At 40.1% G+C, this 24,114-nt stretch overlaps 1 protein-coding gene across 9 annotated transcripts in view; it reads left to right on the top strand.

Annotated features, from left to right (window-relative positions):
- The window catches only part of FSTL5 (follistatin like 5), a 561,575-nt gene that overhangs the window by 448,477 nt on the left and 88,984 nt on the right, over positions 1 to 24,114 (top strand). For 5 of the 9 annotated variants that reach the window (XM_073341502.1, XM_073341509.1, XM_073341501.1 and 2 more), the window contains 3 exons: positions 8,810 to 8,971; positions 15,905 to 16,039; positions 21,583 to 21,606. In XM_073341502.1, coding sequence (XP_073197603.1) covers positions 8,810 to 8,971; positions 15,905 to 16,039; positions 21,583 to 21,606 — 321 coding nt within the window. The remainder of the gene's footprint in view (positions 1 to 8,809; positions 8,972 to 15,904; positions 16,040 to 21,582; positions 21,607 to 24,114) is intronic. The other 4 variants (XM_073341503.1, XM_073341505.1, XM_073341507.1 and 1 more) reach the window with 1 other exon arrangement.

Raw genomic sequence — 24,114 nt, 5'->3', positions numbered from 1 at the left:
TTGCTCTGGGATGTTATTCTTTATTCTAACTGAATGTATTTATTAAGGACCAATGCGGAATATAAATCAATCTTTTTGTTGTTGTTCTTTGGGATTATGTTAGCGTGATATGATTAGAACAATTTACAGTAACCTGAGGTTTCAAACGATGACTCTACTTCAGCTGACACATGCAAGCTCTCAAAAGTGCCCTGGGAAAAGCATAATGTAGATATCTTAGAAGTAATTGCATTTGGGTTTTCTTTTTCTCATTACCTGAACATTTACCATGTCATCTGAGTATATGATGTTGTTCTTATGGATCTATTCTCTCCATACCCATGGATGTTAATCTTACTGATTCTACTGGGAGTTATGTGCACAATATCTAGATGACACCAGATCCTTATTTACAGCTCAGTTGTTCTTTCATATAAATGAAATGACCATAGATATACTTGCATGGCTTTTCCAAAGGATAAATTCCAGGACTTGATATCTTTTGTGATAAAGAAAAGTCCAGGATTTCATCTGTTAATTCAGGCATATATTTTTTAAAAGCTGGAATAGAAATAGTTTGATTTCCATTGTGTATTTTACAGAAGAGCTAAATAAGTAATAACATAACATGAGATCTTTATCTCTGCTCATTACTATTGATTTTTTTCCCAAAAGCCCCACTGACTTCTATGGAGCTTTCGTGCAAAATGATTGCATGTGTTCTCCTCATGCCACATTTGGGTTCTGGACTAAACCCTCTTCAGTGAGGTTATATTTTACTACTTCAAAGGAACAATCACTGAGCTAAATTCTTAGTGGGTGTAAATCAGTACAACTATGCAGATTTACACCAGCTGAGGAACTGGCCCATTGTACTCAAGTACCTTTTAACCTGAACAGCTTTTTGCATCCAAGTCAGATATTTCTCCTTAATTCTAAAAGAAAAGATGATTCTTTAGAGCATTAGTAGTTTCCAGTTCATTATGGAATTATTATTATTTTTCACTAAATAGATTTCATTTCATTTCTAGCATTTATATGTCTCTGGGGAATAGGGATCGACAACTCTTGCCTGAGGCATCATTCCTAGAAAAATTATGTTACTGTAGAATTTATTAGCTGGAGATAGATTTCTTCCTGCATCACATTCAAATCAAGTAATTCCATGTACTTTAATGGTCTTAGTTGCAAAGAGTGTAGTCAGAACCTTCTTTGATTCATTTAATTTGGCAGGGCTCTGATGAGGGGACCTAGAAACCCTATCCTTGCCATTTAGTCATAAGATCCTCTGTCCATTATAAAACTTTTGGTTTAAGTATTCAAGCATTTGCATTTAAAATACACCATTAATGAGTGCTTTAGCATGCATGCATAAAATTTTCTTTCCATGAGCACATGGAGCACAATCACAGCTGTTATTAGTTATTAAATTTGAGAAAATACTCTTAGGGTGAAGCTCATTTCCTAGGGTGTATCACAACGAGGCTATGGAAAAAATAGTATGAGTTTGTATAATTAAAGAATGTATTATAATGCACACAAACTGGCAACATAATATAGTTTGTATGAATAGCCTTCATTCTGGCATTTCTTAACCTTTGAGAGCTTGACTTTGCAACTTTAATAACTTTCCTTTGATCATAGAATCATAGAATATCAGGGTTGGAAGGGACCTCAGGAGGTCATCTATTCCAACCCCCTGCTCAAAGCAGGACCAATCCCCAACTAAATCATCCCAGCCAGGACTTTGTCGAGACTGACCTTAGAAAGCTCTCAGGAAGGAGTTTCCTTAGAAACCTCCCTAGGCAACCTGTTCCAGTGCTTCACCACCCTCCTAGTGAAAAAGTTTTTCCTAATATCCAACCTAAACCTCCCCCACTGCAACTTGAGACCATTTCTCCTTGTTCTGTCATCTTCTACCAGTGAGTCGGTCTAGATCCATTCTCTTTGGAACCCCCGTTCAGGTAGTTGAAAACAGCTATCAAATCCCCCCTCATTCTTCTCTTCTGCAGACTAAATAATCCCAGTTCCCTTAGCTTCTCCTCATAAGTCATGTGCCTCCAACCCCCTAGTCATTTGTGTTGCCCTCTGCTGGACGCTTTCCAATTTTGCCACCTCCTTCTTGTAGTGTGGGGCCCAAAACTGGACACAGTACTCCAAATGAGGCCTCACCAATGTCGAATAGAGGAGAATAATCACCTCCCTTGATCTGCTGGCAGTGCTCCTATTTGTACAGCTCAAAATGCCATTAGCCTTCACCGTATCTACCTCTCCTCCCAGTTTAGTGTCATCTGAAAACTTGCTGAGGGTGCAATCCATGCCATCCTCCAGATCATTAATGAAGATATTGAACAAAACCGGCCCCAGGACCGACCCTTGGGGCACTCCACTTGATACCTGCTGCCAACTAGACATGGAGAAAAATGATCACTACCCATTGAGCCCAATGATCTAGCCAGCTTTCTGTCCACCTTATACTCCATTTATTCAGCCCATACTTCTTTAACTTGCTGGCAAGAATATTGTGAGAGACCGTATCAAAAGCTTTGCTAAAGTCAATGAATAACACGTCCCTTGTTTTCCCCTTATCCACAGAGCCACTTATCTCATCATAGAAGGCAATTAGGTTCGTCAGGCATGAGTTGCCCTTGGTGAATCCATGCTGACTGTTCCTGATCACTCTCCTCTAAGTGCTTCAGAATTGATTTCTTGAGGACCTGCTCCATGATTTTCCAGGGACTGATGTCATGTTTTTGTTGTTGTTCAAGGTTTTGGTTTTTTTATAACTTCCTTTGGTTTATTAAGAAGAAAACAGGCAAAACATAGTATACTATAACTGCAACTATAAAAGAAAAGGAGTACTTGTGGTACCTTAGAGACTAACCAATTTATTTGAGCATAAGCTTTCGTGAGCTACAGCTCACTTCATCAGATGCATTCAACTATAATGCTTCCCTTGCATACATCATCAGCAGAGCATGAACTCTGGAGTCTCTGCGTTGCAACACAGATCACATGGGCTAAATGACTAAAGAGCAGTTATGACATAATCGCAGATATGCCCTGTGGACCACTCATTAGAAGAAGAGTAATTAATTGAAATAGTGTGTTATGTATACACTAGTAATCCCGTTTTACTGACAACATAGCCAAGCACATATATTTGGCATATTCTACCTGAGAAGCAGAATGGATAAGATTAAGATCTCCCACCTTGTGTAATTTTTCTGTGGGGTGTGAAGCTAGTTCAACAATAAGTTTTGAGAAAACCACTGAATTATTCATCATTTACCAGCAGTGGTAAGTTTAGAATGTATGATCTCCTGGTTCCCAGCTCTGTGCACCTTCCCTAAGCCAGAGGGTATTTTAAGGAGATGGCAGAGGAAGAGATTTAACTCTGTACAATGCTGGGAATATACTCAGATGAAATTGTCAGTGATTTTAGCAACAGGCTTTAAGCAAGCTCTAATGAGCTTAGTGCACACTGCAAATGGCAATTTTTTGATATCTTAAAAGTCAGTTGATTCTGAATGGAGTTTCATGGGGAAAGTAAAAGCCTCTCCCTGTTGCTAGGCCTACTCCCTTTCAGATTTAAAGATTTACAGGGAAACAATGTTGTCTAGTGCTTAGAACATTCGACTGGAACTCAGGGTTCTATTCCTGGCTCAGTCAGTGGCCTATGGGTGATCTTGGGCAATTCCCTTCACCTCCCTGTGCCTTACTTTCTTCTTCCAGTTTGTGCTTTAGACATATGACTGTATATGTGTGTATTTTATTATGGAGTATTTCACAATAATTGACCTGAGACAATCCAACTAATTGTTCTTAAATCCCAGAGCCAAACCACCTGTTTAAATGAGCTCCAGAGGTACAGGCCACACTAATCTGCTGTACTAACACTCCCCTTAGCAAAAAAATAACGATAATCACGAACACTTATCAAGGTCTTGTGAAGGTGCTACAGTACACAGTTATCAATGAAAGTCTGATATGTAACATGTCACTATTGGCAGAAAAAAGATGTGATATCACAGTGGGCATATTCCTATTAGTAATCAATGATTAACCAAGATTTCTTAAATCCGCTAATTAGATTTTTTTTAAGCAAAAGTAATTGGTGATCTTATCTTTAATTATACATTAAATAGCAGGAACTTTGAGCTTCTTTGTAAAAGAGAAACAAGTTGTAATGAAGGTTAAAGAAACATACCTCCCTTTCCCCAAAGTTTTATTTCCTACAATTAAATAGAATTTGGAGCAGTTAACTGGTGTCACAAAACACAGTTGGAGAGATATGAAGTAAGATAACTAAATGAAAAAATGAATCCCATTCCAACATAATCAGTTAAATATTTTCAAGTGTTATCCAACTGTTTACAAGAAATGCCCCAGTATGTTGTCCCATTTAGATCCTGTTAATAAAGAAATGCTTCAGATTTCTGCCTACTAAGAAGTACACCAATGTATTGTATCTCAGGAAGGATGTGTAAAATTAGAGGTAGCAAAGAGGTTCTAATATGTAGAATTACAGATTAAAGGCTTCCAAACACCATATATGGCAGACTAAAACATCCTTTTCTCAATAAAAAGGATTTTGCTTTTATCCCTGAAAGAAAAATATTTATCTGTTACTTCCTGCAAGTGTCTTCGAACAACTATAGGCACTCTTCCATTTCCTAAAAATAAACAGTTCTATTAGCTAAATAGTCTGACAAGCTCCTATACTTACTAGTATATCAACCTGACCAGTTCTATTAAAATTTCTGTTTTTCTGGTTGCCGCCTCCTCCTTCCTCCGCCCCCCTACCATGGGCATGAGTTCTAGTTCCCTCTACCTGATGGAATATGAAAAGGAGTACTTGTGGCACCTTAGAGACTAACCCATTTATTTGAGCATAAGCTTTCGTCGGATGAAGTGAGCTGTAGCTCACGAAAGCTCATGCTCAAATAAATGGGTTAGTCTCTAAGGTGCCACAAGTACTCCTTTTCTTTTTGAGAATACAGACTAACATGGCTGTTACTTTGAAACCTGATGGAATATGTAAGAGCTGCTCAAATATGTAAGATGTTTAAATACTAATCTACAACTGATGCAGTCAACAAATATTTTTATTCACAATAGTGCCAACCCTGAAGGTTCAAAAATTAAGAGTCAAAAATTATATTTTTTTTAAAAAAAAAACATGCTTTTTAGTTGATTTTTGAACTTCCCCCACCCACCCCTGTGTGTCTCCTGCAGCATGGCCCTGGCTGGCCTGGGTCATCTGACTTGGGTTTGCAGGAGGGTGGGACTCAGAGTCAGGGCTGCAGTCCAAGCCCAACCACCTACACTGCAGTTTTTAGCCCCAGAGCCCAAGACCCACAAGCCCAAATCAATTGGCCCAGGCTCTGAGACTCAGTGCCAATTTTTTATTGTAGTATAAATGTACCTTCAAGCTGTACCTGGCTGGAGCTCAGCCCTCTTACTTCCAGGGACCTAAACCCTTCTCCCAGTCAGGGTCTCTAGTAGGAACATCCTGCTCACTACAGTTCCTCTGTCATAACTCCCTTAATCTTAGCTTGTCTACACTACGCAGCTTTTAGCAACAAGGCTGTGTCACTAAAAGTCAGTGTGTATAAACGCTCTCTGTTGGTATTTTGTCAGCACTTTTGCCGACAAAATACTTCCAACCCTACGAGCGATGTTAGCTTTGTCAGCAGGAGAGCACTTCTGCTGCCAAAGCCGCATTCACAGTGCCACTTGCGTCAGCAAAACTTTTGTCTTTCACAGGGAGGCTTTTTTTAAGTACCCGTGAAAGACAAAAGTTTTGTCAACAACGTCACAGTGTAGACAAGCCCTTAGGATCTTCCCTGGACTAGTCACTCACAGTCTTTACCATTTCCCAAGCTTTTTGGCTCCTCCTGCTCTTTATAGGGAAATTACCCTGATCTCTCCCAAAGTATGGCTCATTCTGTAATCAGCCTTGGCTTGCTCCCACCCTTAAGGGGATCTACTACAAGCACAATAAAACTGGGTGGGAACCAAAAGTGGGAACCAAAAATCATTTTTAATTAGAGGATTTCACTGTTAGCATAAAATACTGTTTTTTTTCCTGTGACTTTAAAAGTTATATTTACAGTTGTCATACAGTAGCTATAGATTATACTGTAGGTCTTCAGCTACTATTTAACAAATTGATCAGATGAAAATAAGCTTCTGATTGAAATGTAGCCATGAAATATGATTTTTTTGCTGCTAGTGGAATTTTGGCTGTATCAGTTAAATGTGTAAAATACAGATATCCAGTATTTCAGGAAAAGCATTCCCAAAAAACTTCTAAGGGCAATATAAAAAATGACATACACCATATATGTTAATGCTTTCAATACTATATAGTGTAATGAAGTATTGGTGGATACTGTATGTATGGTTGCTGTTCTGAACCTTTCACCGGATCATTCAAGAGTTATTCCTTGGCAGTGAAGATGAAGTTAAGCACGTTATGGCATGGAAGTAAAGCATCTCTTCAACAGTTTTCAGTAATTATGTTGTTGTTTATTCTTCCTTTATGTTTAATTAATATCTCTACCATAACATTTGGGCACCATAACAGCATTTAAATGTACATAAAATAGTACCATGTAGGAACAACAAGTTTAAATTAATAAATTATGGGGAATATAATGAGTTTTAATCAAAGTAAAAAAGTGCAAGCATTTTGCCTCTAAACCTCATTAAATGTGAACTCTGATGGGCCTTCAATATACGCAAATTCTATAGGTGCTTTGAACCATTGCCTGTTGTATAGGCATCCAAAAGCAGTGACACATTAAGAATAACTCATACACTGTGGATTGTGTGGGTAAAAGGAAGAACACAAGGCGTGCACACACAGACCTTCTACTTACTGATATACACTACTTCCATTTTATCTAGATTGAGCTTCTGACAGTATTCTGTTATCCATATCACTACCTCCAGTAACCTCTGGGAGGGCAGAGACACCACAGCATCCAGATTCAACAAAAGGAGATGTGAAGTTAAATATCGTTCTTATATTAGCAATACTGCAGCCTAAAATGCAGGGGCTCCCAATTTCTCTTTTTATAGACTGGCTGATGGATGCCCCATGGAGGTGTGCTATCCAAGCATATTTCAGTGCTCTCTTCTCCCTTTATTCTCCTACCCTTTATGCCTCTGTACTCTTTCCATTTAATATTTTTCTCTTTTCATTATTAATTATTATGGTTATTAAATTGCATACAATGTCTTAAATATGCATGAGATTTTTCAGAACATGAAAAAAGGCATGCCCCAAATATCTTATGATCTACGGCCCCAATCCTGAAATTGAATCTGTGAAAGGTAATCTTTGTGTCCAAGCAGAGCCACGCTGATGTCCGTGAGTCTCTATGCATGCATAAGGATCCTTCCACATAGCATCTTTGGGGTCTAAACTTAAACTTAGAAATAATGTAACAAATGATAACAGGCAAAAAGGGGTGGAGGGTTTATGGAAGGCAGGCTCAGAGCAATATAATAAATTTAAGCAGTTGCTTCAGTTTTTATATGTTTGTGTCTTGCATGTTCAGTTTTTTTATAGTTATGTCTTGTAAATGTTACTTGTAGTTCATCAGTAAAGCTGATTGGAATTGTTTCTTTTTTTTTCTTTTGTGGGAAAATGCTGATTGGTTGAAACTGAAACTTTTTGTGGAAGCAGTTGTTTTGATGATGCTTTTGTTGGGAAAGCATCTTGGGTCCAGGAGGGTATCTCTGGGGAAGGAGGAGGGGGAAGAAGAGAAAGCAAAGATCTTCTGCTAATAGCCAGGTGGTTAGCGCACCACCTGTGATGTAGAAGACCTGCATTCAAGTCCTTGCTCTGAATCAGGTAGAGTAGGGACTTGAAACTGGATCTGTCTCTCTCCCCTTGTTTTTTCAGTAAACGTTTCCAAAGATCTCTGTTTTCTTCCAATATGCAATGCAAACAAAAATTGAAACCTTAAAATTTTTCACAACGCTAAATTCTTTTTATCCAGCCAGCCTTATTTATCAATTAAAATAATTAGGACTATAGGAATTTTTGTATTGGATCAGACCCAGGTCCATCTCACCCAGTATCCTGTGTCTGACAGTGGCCAGCACCTCATGCTTTAGAGGAAGGGACAGGAAACCCTGCAATAGGCAATCTACCCCTCTTAAAGATCTCTTTCTAATTCTTAAGAGTTGAGTGTTGATTTATCATTCACTTTTTTGTTAGCATCAACTATTATAAGTATGGATATTTTTGTTCATATAAAATGGATTAATGCTCATTGCTTGGAAAAATGCTCTGTGAGGTGATGGGGTAAAGGCTGAGATATGAAGATGCATGACAGCACAGGAGGAGGATGGAGGAGAACGTTTTTCCAAGAGTGTAAAAACAACCAAAAATATAATCAAACTGTGAAGTGTAGGTAAAACATGATCTGAACATTATGTATAAATCCTAATGAAAGATGTTGGTATATTGTAAATGATTCATACAAAATCCTGTTCTTCAAAGGAAATATATATATAAAGAAATCAATATCAAACCCTAAGAACAACTGAATTAAAATTCAGAATTGTGCAGTCACACTGTTGACAAGGGAAAGAGGGATTTCTCACAATGACATGCCTTCTCTTTCAGAAATTGACTTGCTGTGGAATGCAATGCTAGATACTGTTAAATATGCTGGTAATATCACAGTACCCTTTCATTATCTCATTATATATGGCTTCAAGGTTCTTAGAATCAACTGCTTGGAGAATTTTTTTTTTTAATGTGATAATTTTGCTTTTCATTTGACTGATAATTGTTTTCTGTATTCAGTTCCACCAGTCATTCGAGTCTATCCAGAGAGCCAGGCCAGAGAGCCTGGTGTGACAGCAAGCCTCCGATGCTACGCTGAAGGTATCCCAAACCCACAGCTTGGTTGGCTGAAGAATGGAATTGATATTACTCCAAAGTTATCCAAACAGTTAACCCTTCAAGGTAAAGAGGCATACTTACCACTGTCTAAGGGCAAGACTTGATTTAAAACAAACAATGGAGATTCTACAGTAGAATTTTACGTTTCATGCTGCTTTAATTTATCTGTTTAGAGAGACATTGTGCCATTAGGCACAGCCCTGAACCAAGGAGACAAGTGTGAATTGCACCACCTCAGGAGACACTGTGCCTTAGAGGTACCCTCTGAGGCACAAATCCCTCCCTGCTCCCCCTTTGCTTGAGTGAGAGAATGGGGAGAGTAATTGATTCTGGCCTGTACCTGCAATACATTTCAATACCTGGACCTGTCTCCAGTCCTGCACTAGAGTTTATCTGTGTGAGCCAGCACAATGAAGAGCTAAGACTCCTCCTACCCTGCAACCTGTACCAGATGGGGCAAGTGATATTAAACCTAAGATCCATGTAAATGAAGGGTGATGATTCTTACTCTCCCTTACTCCTCTGCACAGGTCTGTGTAGCAGAAGGCACACAATCCAGATCATCGTTTAACTGCAATTCAGTACTAAAGTTTTTGACTTGGAACTACTGCAATTTATGCTGTTTTTGCCATTTATCTAATTTAGGAGAAAATAATATGTTTAAAAAAAGATAGCCAAGAATCCCAGTTATTGTTTTTATTTGTTACACTGGTGTAAATCAAAACTCATTCTATTGACTTTAATGGAATTTTTCCAGATTTACTCCACCACAAATGAGAGCAGAACTTGGCCCAATGTTCCAAATTCATTTTTTACTCTACCTCCATTGAAAACAAAAGAGTTTACTTTAGGGATGGATTAGGATTTAAGTGAATTTTGTAAATTTTGCAGTTTCTGTTAAAACCATCAAAATCTGTTCACTGAGATAAGTAAAGAATGACTAGAACAGAGCATTAATCAGTTATTGGACATTATAAACATGAAACATATATACATTTATTAGTAAAGGTGTCTCATACCATTTTGTAATACATGCTGTAAATAAAATGCCAGCAAAGAGTTGAACTCTGCCAAAAGCCAGGCTGAAAATACAGTCTTTTAAGATTTAAAAACCACCCTTGCCTGCTGGACAGGAATTGGCAATACAGGAAGCAGTAATAGAATTGTCCAGCAATACTAGCAGTTTCCTTTGCAGGTTGAGTAGAAGACTCCAAGAGTTAAGTATCTGAATTGTCATGATCCTATTTTGCCACCTTTACTCACAATGGATGTGTCTTCTCAGCACAGTTAGCTTGAGTTATAACTTGAGTGTTACCTCAGCTGAACTCCTCTCCATACAGAACAATCTCTAGCTGGAGTTAGATGGTGCTTTAAACTCAAGCTAGCTAGTTCTTGGGGGTAGGGTGAAGAGGGTTGTTAAAGCTCTGTTGTTGTTGAAGCTTGATGTCAGGGGACTGTTGCCCCCTTACTAACATTCAGTGGTGCTGTTTTGGTTGGCTAGCTCCCAGTACTTAAAGGGGAAGGGTCAATGGGAAATCAGGACCCAGAGACTGACAGTCCCCAGGAACAATGGGGAGAGACCAATGTTCCAGAACAGGGTGGGCAGGCTAATCAGGGAGTCAGGAGGCCAGGGGGGGTCCCGTCCTCCGTGTGAGCTGGAATTGCCTGGGTCAGACAGAGTGGGGCCGAGCTAAGGAGAAAGCAGGGGCCCAAGCTGAGCTGGGGAGCAGAGCTGTGCCAGATTCAGAGGGACCAGAAAAGCAGCCCAGGAAACAGGTCAGAGTTAGGAGCAGTCACAGAAGCAGCCCAGGGAGAGCAGATCCTGTTCTGGGAGCAGAGCTGCAGCCCCAGAGCCAGAGAAACAGCCCAGGGAGAGAGCAGATCCTGTGCTGGGAACAGGGCTGCAGCCACAGAGCCAGATGTGGTGAACAACTGGGGCCAGTCAAGGGGGGACCTTGGGCAAAGGGCCCAGCACAGAAAGACACCCCCAGCCAAGGGTCCTTGCAGGCCAGACTGTGAGGGGGATCTACACCCGATGGGGGGCTGACACTGTCAAGAAAGGTCCCAACACCCAAAACCCAGAGGTGTGTGTCTACCACCATTGCAAGTGTCCAACCCGCAACATCCCTGCAGCACAGGCAGGGCCTGAGAAGGAGGCCTTGGACCTACAAGGAACAGACTGTGAAGTGCCCTGGCGTTCAGAGACTGTTTTCAATGTTCCCTGCTACAGAGCAGGGGGATGTGTTTTCCTTTAACCTTTCCCATTTTTCCTTATTCTTTTTTTAAATTAATTGTTAATTAAACAACTTGTATTTGCTTTAAATAGTATATAATGATCAGTGGGTCAGGGAAGTGCCCAGTGCAGAGAGAGTACCCTGGAGTGGGGACACCCTAGCCCCTGTCCTAGGTGACCACAGCAAGGTTAGGGGTCGAGCCCCCGAGGAATCCTGGACCCAGCCTTGTCAGGGTTACAAGTACTCTGCCAGACTGGAGAGTGGAAGGGGAGTCCTCAAGGGCAGGGAGGCCTCTGGGTAAAGGAAGTGGGAGCGAGGACTCAGATCCTTTCACTAGCCCACTTCACCGGGGTAGTGCAGAAGCCAGGAAAGTTCCCCACAACAGTGGGACTATTCCTCCGCTTACATTGAGATAGAAATGCAATGTGGATGCAACAGCTAGAATTACAACAATTCATCAGCAGCTAATGCAATCGCTCTGTGCTGGTAATCAAGTCACTCTGTGTAACCCTCTGTTGTTTTGAAGTGTGGACAAGATCTCTGAAGCTAGGCTAGTTTGAGTGCAGTTAACTCTAGTGTGCTAACTCCAGCTAGCTGTCATGTGAAGACATAACTGGTGAGTGGTACTTATTCATGTGAGTAATCTCATTGTAATAAGTGGGGATACTATTGTGAATATCCGTTACTTGACCTGAAAAGGGGTTGCAGAATTGAGCCATTAGTGTGCATCCAGAGGGTTTGTACTGAGGCAGTTAGCCCATGCCTCAACCCTTCTAGTTAACCAGGTCTGTCTATCCACGCTGGGAAGTAAACTCCCAGCTGCAGTGTAGACTTGCCTTCGGTGACTGGAAAAAATCCTCCCTTCTGAGAAATATGCAGGTGTGAGTTAGCAACAACTGTGCAGCATTTTTGAAAATCTGTTCTTTTTTATCTTTTTGTAGAAGTATTTCATGACAAAGTGCATCATGGTTTTTATTTTGAAAATGCGCCAGGGCCAGATTCTGGCACCCTTACTCAGGGTGAATAGTACCACAGCGTGTGAGTAGTTCCACTAATGCCAGTGAGGCTATTCAAGGAGTAAGGTACAACTCAATAGAAGTAAGGCTGTCAGAACATAGAGAAAACCCTCAAAGTTGGTTTTAGACAGCACTGAAAATGTGGATGCTACTTTTGGCTGGAAATTGGACAGAAGGCAGGCTCCTTCATGAGATTTCTAAAAGTAATGAATCTGGTCAGGTCAGATATATCACAAGATTCGCCTTTTGCAGTATTTCAGTGCTTCCTGTCGTAGCCAAAGTAATGATATAGAGAAGGGCAAAAATGAAAGAAAAAGAAAAATAATCAACATTTTCCAACTCCTAACAAAATTCGCTTCTGGTTCATTTCAAGTTTGGATGAAGATTCAGGTCAGTTCTTGTCCTATTGAAGCAGCCCCTATGCTTTCTAATATCCAGAATGCAGTCTCACGTAATACGGTGCGGCTTTATTTTTTGTACGACTTTCCATACATATGTTATTCCCAGATACTTTAAAATGTTAAATAATTGATAAAAACAGAGGGAGGATATAAGTTTCCATATGTTTTCATTTTAATATTTAATGCAAATTTGTAAATAATGGCAATCTAGTTCTCTAATATGAAAGAAGAACCCCAAGACACAAAGTCTAGTTCTGGATCTTTCCCAAAGTTTGGAGTGGGATCAAATCCTAGGGTCCAGTTTTATCCTTAACTCTAAAACAAAATTTAAATAATCCTCTATTTCCCGACACTAGATTCAGTTGTACTTAAAGTTGATTTGATGGATCTAATTTCTAGTGTATTTTTAGTCATTTAGGTCTAAATTTCCAAAAGTGATTAGTGATTGTAGGTGCTTCCACTTTTGCCCAAGTTGGGACACCTCAAAAGGGTCTGATTTTTTTCAGGAGCAGATGCACAGAACTCTTGAAAATCAGGCCCTTTTAAGAGGTCTCAGGTTGAACTCCCAAATATTGAGGCACCTGAAATCACTTGTCACTTCTGAAATGTATTTGTGTTTTTAACTTCTTTACTGCTCTAAGATAATTCTTGGGCTTTGGTAGGAGCTTTGATTGAACATCCATTGAAATGGATATAATTTAAAGATGCATGGGAGATCCTGCAGCTTTCAAAGTACAGCTGTATACTTATTTCTATATTAGCAACTTGTACTTTATATAAAGTGTAAATTAAAGGCCAATCTTGGGCTGTTAATCTCCCCTCTCTATTTTTATAAAAGTGCAGTCTTATCCACTTAATCCCAAGGACTTCCCACCCTTTCATAGGAGAGGGTCCCCCAGTGCTGAGAGTTACTATGTTGTCAGCAATGAGCAACACCTGAATTAGCAGGCTGCCTAAACGCAAGGCTGCCCTAAGTTTTGCTAAGTTATTGGGAACAGGAAGGAGAGGAACACTCAGACCTCTGATAAGGAACCTGGTAGCAGAAAGAGCAAGAGAAGCACCCAAAATATGCACAGCTAGTGGGGATGCTATGAAAGCTCTCTTGAAGGGATGTGTGGGGAGCACTCTTGCAAACAGACAATCTAAAGGAAAATGCTTTTGTGAAACAATAAGAGGCAGATAAAGGGAGTGATCCCATGGATCTCAGGCAATGTTCCCTCTAATTTTTGACAGGCCGTGTGCACAAAATATTCTTCTGTGCAAATTGTTGTGCTTCTGTGCACATTTTTTGCGCGTGGTGTTTCGCCGTGTGCATGGGGTTTAGGATCTGTGCGCACACGCACATGCTCACAGCTTACAGGGAACAGTGATCTCAGGTCTGTCTGAATGCAGGGTAAATAGCTCATTGAGATCCCTCTGTTCCATGTGCAGAGCTACTTGTTATCCATCCTTCTCTTGGATGATCTGCCACTTTAAGGGACCCTGTGGTGTTAGTCTCCCTCCACAACTCCATTATGTTCAACTTCAAAGGTAGGGCATGGGGCAGTGACTCCTCTAGACAGAGAAGTGTCTGGGGAGTGTGAGAGTGTTGAGTTCCTATCGACAATAATCCAAAGTGCATCTGGGGAAAGAGTACAGATGGGAAGGTAGCAGATAGCTCTGTGCAGAGAGTGTTGTATTTACCCTTATAGGTGATCATCCTGAGCTCTCTTAACCACTTCAGCTCCCCCAAGAGACATACCCACTTTCCCCTTGAAGGAGCACTTCATACCATGGGAACGTTTCCTTCTGCAGGACCACTGTCCATGGGAACATGCCTTCAGGACTCTGACAGCTCACTTGTGCTCTGGAGGGTTGTTTAGGGAGGTTCTCTTCTGACTTTAACATTAGATGTCTAGAGATAAATACAATGAGGAAAATTATCTTTTTTCAAGGAAAACATATTTCATGCCTTCTTACTTAATACACTTTATTAAAAATTAAATTATGGATAATCTTAATATATTTTTCCTGTAACCTGTCTATCCTTTACCCCACAAATCAGCAGTAAAAAAAAATGTAAAGACTGGAACAAAAGAAAAGTGCTCCTTGACAAGCTATATGCCACATCCCTGAGTCCCATTTTGTCCATATACAATTGTAAAGATTGGATTCTTAAACATGGATTCTGAATTTGAGCAGGCACATTTTGCACTTACAGCAGAGTGGCACTCCTATTACAAAAGGGTATTTGCATATGAAAACCAGAAAATTGTACACCTATCTACCCAAGTCCACATACAATTTCTCATTTGTATGCACAAAGATTGATTTTGTGTGTACAAACTTGTGCACAAAACACTATTTGAGTGTACTGTTTCAGAAGCATATCTGAAATATAGCCCTGAAATTGTTTCAGAGACAGGTTTCCACAGAATCCTACTATAAAATGCTGTACAAACCTGTCAGCTGCTATTCTGCATTCACTTCCAGATGTAGTAATCGCTATGGCTGTTTTTTTTTTAAGGCAGAATTATCAATTGAAAAGTGTATTAGAGCAATATTGCATATTTGAGAACCGTTTCAGAAAGGTGGATTTTCTTAGACTGATATTTCAAAGGACCCTCATCCCAGCCTCCTTGAGTAGCATTGCAGAAACTAGGAGCTATATCTGTTTTTCAGCATGTGGTGTAATTGTGCTTTTGACAGTTTGCATTTGTTTGACTTTTATTGCTGTAAGCACATATGAGTGAATTTTCAAGGGCATTTGTCCACATTTTGCACATATAAACTGTCATCTGCGTGTGCAGTGGCACTCTGATTGGTGAGCAGGAGTGTACGCATGAAAAAGAGGTTGGGTTATGCAAATTCGACTCTCTATTTTTCTAACTCAATTATACCAAATTATAAATAAATACAATTAATATAGCATCCCATATGCTAGAAGCCGTTTCTCTTTCAGCTTGAATTGAGCTGAAAATTTACCCCATTATGTTCTATGGAAGCCATGTTATTTTGTGTTAAATCAGCAATACAAGACGCCAGAATGTCAATGATTATATACAGCATAAGTAACAACAGCTAAAGTCTATAGAAGAGGGCATATCAGCACTCAAGCAGGTATCTAATCTGGAACTGACATCTAGATCCAAGCAGCAAGTACAATTGAGATATTCCTGTTCTTTGTGAAATGGTTGATAGTACTACTATACCTTTGGAGTAGTTTGGCATGGCTCAAAAGCATGAACTCAGGAACGAAAGCAGTTTAATTAGGATGAACTGAGAAAACTTCCTGAGTGTAATCTGAAAGCACTGTAGCAAAACTGAAATTGTTGTTCACATGGCGTGTTCTCCCTCTGTTTTCAGCAAATGGCAGTGAGGTTCACATTAGCAATGTGCGCTATGAAGATACAGGAGCGTATACTTGTATTGCAAAGAATGAAGCAGGAGTGGATGAAGACATTTCTTCTCTCTTTGTGGAAGATTCTGCTCGGAAGACCCGTATGTATTGGGAAGAAAGTCTATTTCTTATGTTAGCCCTCAGCTATGTGTTAAGAAAATTGATATTGGAAACCACTGTGAAGTATTAAAGTTTGTATGTCTAGATCAATGGTTCCCAAACTTGTTCCGCCGCTTGTGCAGGGAAAGCCCCTGCCAGGCCGGGCCAGTTTGTTTACCTGCTGCGTCCGCAGGTTCGGCCTATCGCAGCTCCCACTGGCCACGGTTCGCTGCTCCAGGCCAATGGGAGCTCCTGGAAGCGGCGGCCAGTACGTCCCTTGGCCCATGCCGCTTCCCACAGCCCCCATTGGGCTGGAGCAGCGAACCGCAGCCACTGGCGATTGGCCAAACCTGCGAATGCAGCAGGTAAACAAACCGGCCTGGCCAGGGGCTTTCCCTGCACAAGCAGTGGAACAAGTTTGGGAACCACTGCTCTAGTTAGTAAAGTCTAGTAGATAACAGACTCCAGTGAGTCCAAAGAATTGTAGTCTGTCTCTGCAATCTTGTGCTCTTGTAATTCTCCCTGCATACCCCAACCCTCCCCTAAGCACCTGTTAGCCTGGGGAAATAAGAAACAGCAGTGATGCTAGTCCTATGCCAGCACAGGATTCTACAATGCCAGGAAAATCCTTAGCTGTTACCTTAAGGCAGCTTTAACGGCCCTTTGCAGAACTAGAGTGATACAGAGGAATTGTAGATGCCGAGGATCTTACAATTGGTCTTTATATCAACTGAATAAGAGACATCTCCAAAGAATCCCGACCTGGTTTTACACTAAGCCCCGTTCATGGCAGAACAACTCTGCAAGTTTTATTTAATACCATGCAGATTCCCATTCACTGCAAGTACATCCAGTATAGTTTAATAATGAGTGTCGTGTTAATTCAAGAAATCCCTAGTAACCTGGGTGATTATTCAACAATCATAGATATTATAGATGATATATATAATATTACGGTATTACAGTAAGGTTGTCTGACACTTCTCATTATAAGACCTTATTCTCAATTGCATATAATTTTACCAAACTTTAAGCATTTGGGCTGAAATTATGCATGAGGGATATCTACCTTGGGCTTTGTGGAGGTTTCGTTTTTGTTGGTTTTGGTTTTTAAACTTCAACCAAAAAGGTTCATCCATTTCTGAGAATGATGCTCTCAAGAAAAATACTTTTATGCACATATTAAATATTTCTGGTCACCTTTGCTATGAGATGCTTTGGAGTAAGGACCTGACATTTGGCAGGAGCTGGTTTTTATGTCAAAGATGTGTCTTTTGCTTTCCCCAGGAAAATTCACCCAAGTTTTGCTAAGTTATAAGCCTTTGAAAAAATTCAGTTAGAATATGTTCTGTCAAGACCTGCTAGGGCTTAACAGCCAATATCTCTGAAGAGTCTGTCTGCACTGTGCACGGTCCAGAAAGTGAAGTTGCTACTCTTGTCCATGCTATGCTATGTCCTGGTACCTAAACTGAGGCAGGAAAGCCTGTTTCTCCTGTGCTCAACCTGCTGGGACCATGCATTGTAGAGGAGGAAGCTCTATGAATCTAATGCAGAGTGGACAGAGCCAGATGGGAGTTGTGAGTAAATAGATTGGGATAAGATGGATGTGAGGGAAGAGACTGAGGTTGGAGTCTATGCCCACTGGAGAACATTCCCCTCCAGAATCTGGAATGGAACCCAAGACTCCTAAGTCTGACTATTCCACTTCTGTCAGCAAATATCTGTTAAACTCACTGACAAAATGTCTCATCCCGATAGTAGCATGTCCACCCTTCAGGAGTGCCCCCTTGTCTCTGGTCACCATATTTCATGGAGTCCCCCTATTGGGCTCTCCCTTGGATTTGCAATGTTCTTTCTCAGCCTGCATCTTCTCCTGGCTCCCCCTTGGGGTATTGTATGCGGTGGCCCTCCAGCCAAATCACATAAAAGTTTAAGCCCCTTACAGGTCTAAATGAAAATCCAAATAAATCTTATAACTAATAGCCATTCCATGCCTTTCAGACATCACTTGTTCATTCTGCTCAAGGGCTTCCCCTGCAGGAGTCTAACCTGGTCTTGTAGTGTTCTTTCTCTGTTGCTTTCTGTCTGTTAAACCCTAAGCTAAGACTTTTCTCCATCAGAGAGTCCAGTCACCTCTGTTGCCTCTTTCCAACTGAGCTCCATCAGTCTACTTATAAGACTGATGGCAATCAGTTAATTACCATCTAGGTGTGGAACATGGGTTCTTTCCTTTGCCTTGTAGGTGCAGGGGGTAAACTCCATCAAAATCTCCCTCTTATACTTGTCCACTTAGAGGATGACAACCAAATATTTCTATCAGTTGCTCCTTTACCTCAAGTGGCAAAAGTCTGTGTGGTGGATCTAAATGTTCCAACCCAGTGTTCCACAATGGGTGTCATTTTCATAGAATCATGGAAGATTAGGGTTGGAAGCGACCTCAGGAGGTCATCTAGTCCAACCCCCTGCTCAAAGCAGGACCAACCCCAACTAAATCATCCCAGCCAGGGCTTCGTCAAGCCTGACCTTAAAAACATCTAAGGATGGAGATTCCACCACCTCCCTAGTGCTTCACCACCCTCCTAGTGAAATATTTTTTCCTAATATCCAACCTAGATCTCCCCCACTGCAACTTAAGACCATTGCTCCTTGTTGTGTCATCTGCCACCACTGAGAACAGCCAAGTTCCATCCTCTTTGGAACTCCACTTCAGGTAGTTGAAGGCTGCTATCAAATCTCCCCTCACTTTTCTCTTCTTCAGACTAAACAAGCCTAGTTCTCTCAGCCTCTCCTCATAAGTCATGTGCCCCAGCCCCCTGATCATTTTTGTTGACCTCTGCTGGACTCTGTCCAATTTGTCAACAGCCCTTCTGTAATGGGGGGCCCAAAACTGGATGCAGTACTCCAGATGTGACCTCACCAGTGCCAAATAGAGGGAAATAATCACTTCCCGCGATCTGCTGGCAATGCTCCTACTTTTGCCTCCCAATATGCCATTAGCCTTCTTGGCAACAAGGGCGCACTGCTGACTCATATCCAGCTTCTCATCTAGTCTAATCCCCAGGTCCTTTTCTGCAGAACGGCTGCTTAGCCAGTCGGTCCCCAGCCTATAGCGGTGCATGGGATTCTTCCATCCTAAGTGCAGGACTTTGCACATGTCCTTGTTGAACCTCATCGGATTCCTTTTGGCCCAATCCTCCAATTTGTCTGGACCCTATGCCATGTGATAGATTTTCTATTTTTGCATTTTTTTTTTTAAATCTAGGAAGTGGTACACAAAGAACTTCATTGAAAGAACATTATTAAGATCGCAAAGTCAAGCACTTAGAAGTTAGGAAATGCAAAGGGATAACCTTAATTCTGGTAACCCTAGCCCAACCCCCTTTTGCACATGCATGTTGATGCAGGTTTTAATTACATTAACACATACTATTTTTTTCACAGAATCCCTGTCTCATTCAGTGCACAGGATGGTGCTAAAGGCATGCAGCCTTCAATTTATTATTGTATCTTCATGATTCAGTGTGTGGCCCCAGGTTTTATTTACTGCAGACTATTCATATCCTGTTCTGAAGACTGAATTAGTAATTTCGTCAGGGGTGTCATCACTATGGTATCTGAATGTATCACAAACATTAATCGATTTATTTTCAAAACACCCTTATGTGATGAGGGGGGATATTAAAATAAATTCTTCATGATGCTAAGAATGTACCAAAAGGTGTGAAGGACAATTTAAAGCTCACTTGAACATCCATGATCACAAAGAAATTGTGCATATTAGTTTTGCTGTTGTAGGATTACAAAATGGATACCGTAAACTTTAATTTTTATCAAGGCTGTCGTCTTCAGTTTGAGTAACTGTTAGATTTTCCAGGATCAGGAGGTCACGTTTTAAAGTGATGTATGTGTTTTAAGTAAAGTTTGGGGCCTTTCAACTTTAATGTTCAATATATATCCTTTTTAGGATTTTTTAAACTTAATGTATAATATTTTTCTATTTTTGATATCTTTATTGCAAACAAAATTAGTATTATTAATATTATTATTTATTATTTTATGCTTAACAACCATGTATATTTGTCTTAATTTATAAAACTGAGAACTAAAGTTAATCAGAGAAAAATCACTTTAAGTTGTGATATTTATGAGGTCTAAACTCAGAAAAGATTCCCTTTACAAATTCAAAATACTGTTTTCATGAATTATAAAATGATGCCAAGACTTTATAGCAGCTAACTTTATAAGACTTACAATGCAGTCAGGTTCAATAGCAATATGTTGGGAGCAGTTAGTGTAGACATTTGGGTTTAACTGAAATTTGTAACAGGAGAAAAACAGACTATAAACCTAAATGTTTCTAAGAGGATCCATCTAAGTAAAACAGACTGCTATATGTTGGGGACAGGGAGTATTATTATCCTATTGTTCAGAGATTCTTAAGATGTTTTTTTCTAAAAATCTGTGACTGTATAGGTATGGTTTCAGAGTAGCAGCCGTGCTAGTCTGTATTCGCAAAAAGAAAAGGAGTACTTGTGGCACCTTAGAGACTAACAAACTTCAAAAACAGACTCCAAGGAGAGACTGCTGAATTGGAATTAATTTGCAAACTGGATACAATTAATTTAGGCTTGAAGAGAGACTGGGAGTGAATGCGTCATTACACAAAGTAAAACTATTTCCCCATGTTTATTTCCCCACCCCCACTGTTCCTCAGAAGTTCTTGTCAACTGCTGGAAATGACCCACCTTGATTATCCCTATAAAAGGTTTTCTTCTCTCCCCCCCCCCCCCCGGCCCCCGGCTCTCCTGCTGGTAATAGCTCATCTTAAGTGATCACTCTCCTTACAGTGTGTATGGTAACACCCATTGTTTCATGTTCTCTATGTGAATAAATCTCCCCACTGTATTTTCCACTGAATGCATCCAATGAAGTGAGCTTTAGCTCATGAAAGCTCATGCTCAAATACATTTGTTAGTCTCTAAGGTACCACAAGTACTCCTTTTCTTTTTGTATAGGTATGGACATTATTGTCCTCAGCTTCTTATACCTCATTACACTTTGAGTGAGTATTTCAAACGTGGGTTCAACAGGCGCTTCCAGAAGATGCATGTGCACTCAAAACCTATATTTGCATGTCCAAATCAGACATATGGGCATATAAATGGAAATGGGTAGTTACTGTCAGCATCCAGTTGTTGTTTTTACATGCACAAATGTTAGCCTGCCTGCACAACTACTGATCTTTTGTAGACACCAGGGTGCACACTTTTTTTGGCTCTCATTTCTGTTGTATTCTTATTGAAAAAGATGCACCTTTACAGAATATTTATTTAATTTATATTTGAAGTTAGAGGAGGAGGGCTTTGTCACTAACTTCAGTCTGCTTTTATTCAGACCCCTCCAAGCACTGCATTTTAGAAAAAAATGCTTTACCCTTTTAACAGGGATGAGACTGATACAGCCAGAACCGTCTGGTTAGTTATTTGTTACTTAAATGCAACATTTTTTTTCAACTATAATCTAATTCCTGCTGCTGAGGCCACAGGTTCTGATCCAAGAATGTCCTCTGGTGAGTGGTGCAAATGTGATTTCATATGATCTCACATAAGCTGTAGCTCTTATATACTACATTCATTATAAATGATTCCACTTTTATTCTCCATTAAGGGAATAAAGTGGACATGTTTATATTCTTAATCTAGGCTTTTTTTTTCTTTCTTACTAAAGCACAGAAACCTCCTTGTTGGAAATGTTATAGTGGAATTCTGCATCAGGAGGGAAGCAACATAGCTCCTCTCCAGCTTGTCAGCTCGCCTGAACTCCCCTGCTTTCTGAGAACAATATGTCAGAGTATTGGGGAATTCAGAATGCTGATTGGCTGTTGAGGAGGTAATGATTTATAATGAGCATTTCCAGTGTCTATCTGGAGTATAAAGCGTTTATAATTGCATTGCATCACACTTAATATTACTAACATAATGATCCACTCAACAAACAAAAGTACACAGAGTGTAAATATTTCACTTCTGGAATGACGGGTTGCCTTTCTGCACTGATTCCATCTACTGTTTTTGTATGCGTGTAAAACATTTTGGCAATGAATATAGAATCAGTGTTCCATAATAGATTACATTTGGCCATTTATCTCTGGGATCTCATTTTCAGTCCAACAAAAATGAGTTGCTTAATTTGTATATTAAAGAGTACACACAGTGCTGTGAACATAAACATAAATGCTATCTTCTCACCAGAGCCCTAGAATTATCTCGTGTAAAGAATTAATTCCTTCTTGGACCCACAAAAGGTCTTGGAAAGAACAAGGTCTTGCAGAATATGATAGTAAGGCTTGCATTTTCCTGTGCTTCTGCCATAATGTCATCACTTAGGTTTCATTAGCAAAAATTAGACTCTGAAATTTGCTTTTTGAAGCCACTGACTGTAAACAAAAATCAGAGCATTTCCTTTATTGTTATATTTTAAATTTGAGATTAGATTGCTGAGATTTAATAGTTTATGGTGTGGTGTGTTAGAGATGAATGTCCTGTTGTTTATAACAGAAAGAGAAATAGAGTGATGGATAGGACCTGTCGTGGATTGTGTGGTGCCTGATGCTAGAAGCAAGAATAAAAGGAAATAAATAGTATGAGGTATGGTTTAGGTAGATCAGTAAGGACGTTATTTATTTTAAAGTTTCTAGCAGGTAGCACAGATATTTGATACATTCCCATTCCTAGGAGACGTCACTACACCTAGATGGTAATGATTCATCATCAAGATGGAAATTCAAGATTAAAGTAGATGAAAAACATTGTGACAGTGCTTTGTCACCCAGAGCTGTTAAATGTATGCCTACATTAAACAATGAGCTGGTGTTCTGTTACATATAGGTGAGATTTTAATAAATTATGACAATCTCAAGAAAAGTCCAGCCTCTGGTTAGCCTTTGAGCATTATGCAGTATATATTTTTAAAAGAAAACAAAACAAACTTTTAAAAATACGTTTTCATGTTAGGATTGTCCCAGAAGCACAATACTTGAATATGCAAGAGCATTTTCTTTCAAACAGCATACTTTCAGGGGATTACTATGTCAACATACAAACTCCCTTTTGAATTGAAACTTGATATATTTTACATCTGAGCCCAAGAATTGATACCTTTTTCTTGCCAGATCTGAAAAAAAATGCCATGAGAATTTTTCTAGTTACATACTATTCCGCAAAACATTTATATTATATGCAGAAGTTGCCTGATGCTTCCCATCATTAGACCCTATTTTCATTTGCTGAGCCTTAACCGTTCAGGCTGAAACTTTCCATGATGGTTGTCTGCCTTAGAATGCGTTTTTTGTTCATTTAAGTTTCAACTAATAGATTCAGCCATTTCTGAGAAAAAGGTTTAGGGGAAAATACATTATTTTTGATTATGTTTAAAAAAATAGTTTTATTGAGAAGCTTTAGCATATCCACATTTTGGAACAAGGACTGGAATTGGGGGGGAGGGGTGGCACTGGGTATGCCTTTTGCCATCCCAATTAAAATCTGCCCAAATTTGGCCACATTATAAGATTCCAAATAATCCCAGTTTATACACGGTCAGTAGAGATTTATTAAAGTTTGGCAGCTAAGTTCTCTTCAAATTTTGTCTCTACTGGGCATGCTCCATCCTTAGGGCTGCAGGAACTGAGCAGGACTTTCCCATAATTGCTTTCTTGGCTGTTGGAGGCCACTGTGGAACTGGTACAGAAACTGAAAGCATAGAGTCTTTCCTTCCTGTACTCAGTGCTCCCCACAGGCACCTAGACTGTATGGCAGAGAAGGAGAAAGTAATTGATTGGAATGCAGAGGGAAGAGGAATCCAGGGACAGGGAGAGAGGGTTGCTAGAACCAGGGACTAAAGAGTGTGGGGAAGCAAAGGAGGCTAGGATAGCAGGTGTGCAGGTGTGTGGATAGGAGCAGAGAGTGCGGTTCTGGAGTTATATAGGCATAGAGCTAGAGGATGGCAGGAACTGTGGGATTATTAGATGGATAGAAGTCAGGAGAGGATAAGAACAGAGGAGCAGCCTGGGGTAATGGGG

The sequence above is a fragment of the Lepidochelys kempii genome, chromosome 4 (genome assembly GCF_965140265.1).
Source record: "Lepidochelys kempii isolate rLepKem1 chromosome 4, rLepKem1.hap2, whole genome shotgun sequence".
Lineage (NCBI taxonomy): Eukaryota > Metazoa > Chordata > Testudines > Cheloniidae > Lepidochelys > Lepidochelys kempii.
Note: the sequence above shows the minus strand (reverse complement) of the source record. Positions and strands in the feature narration are given on the sequence as shown.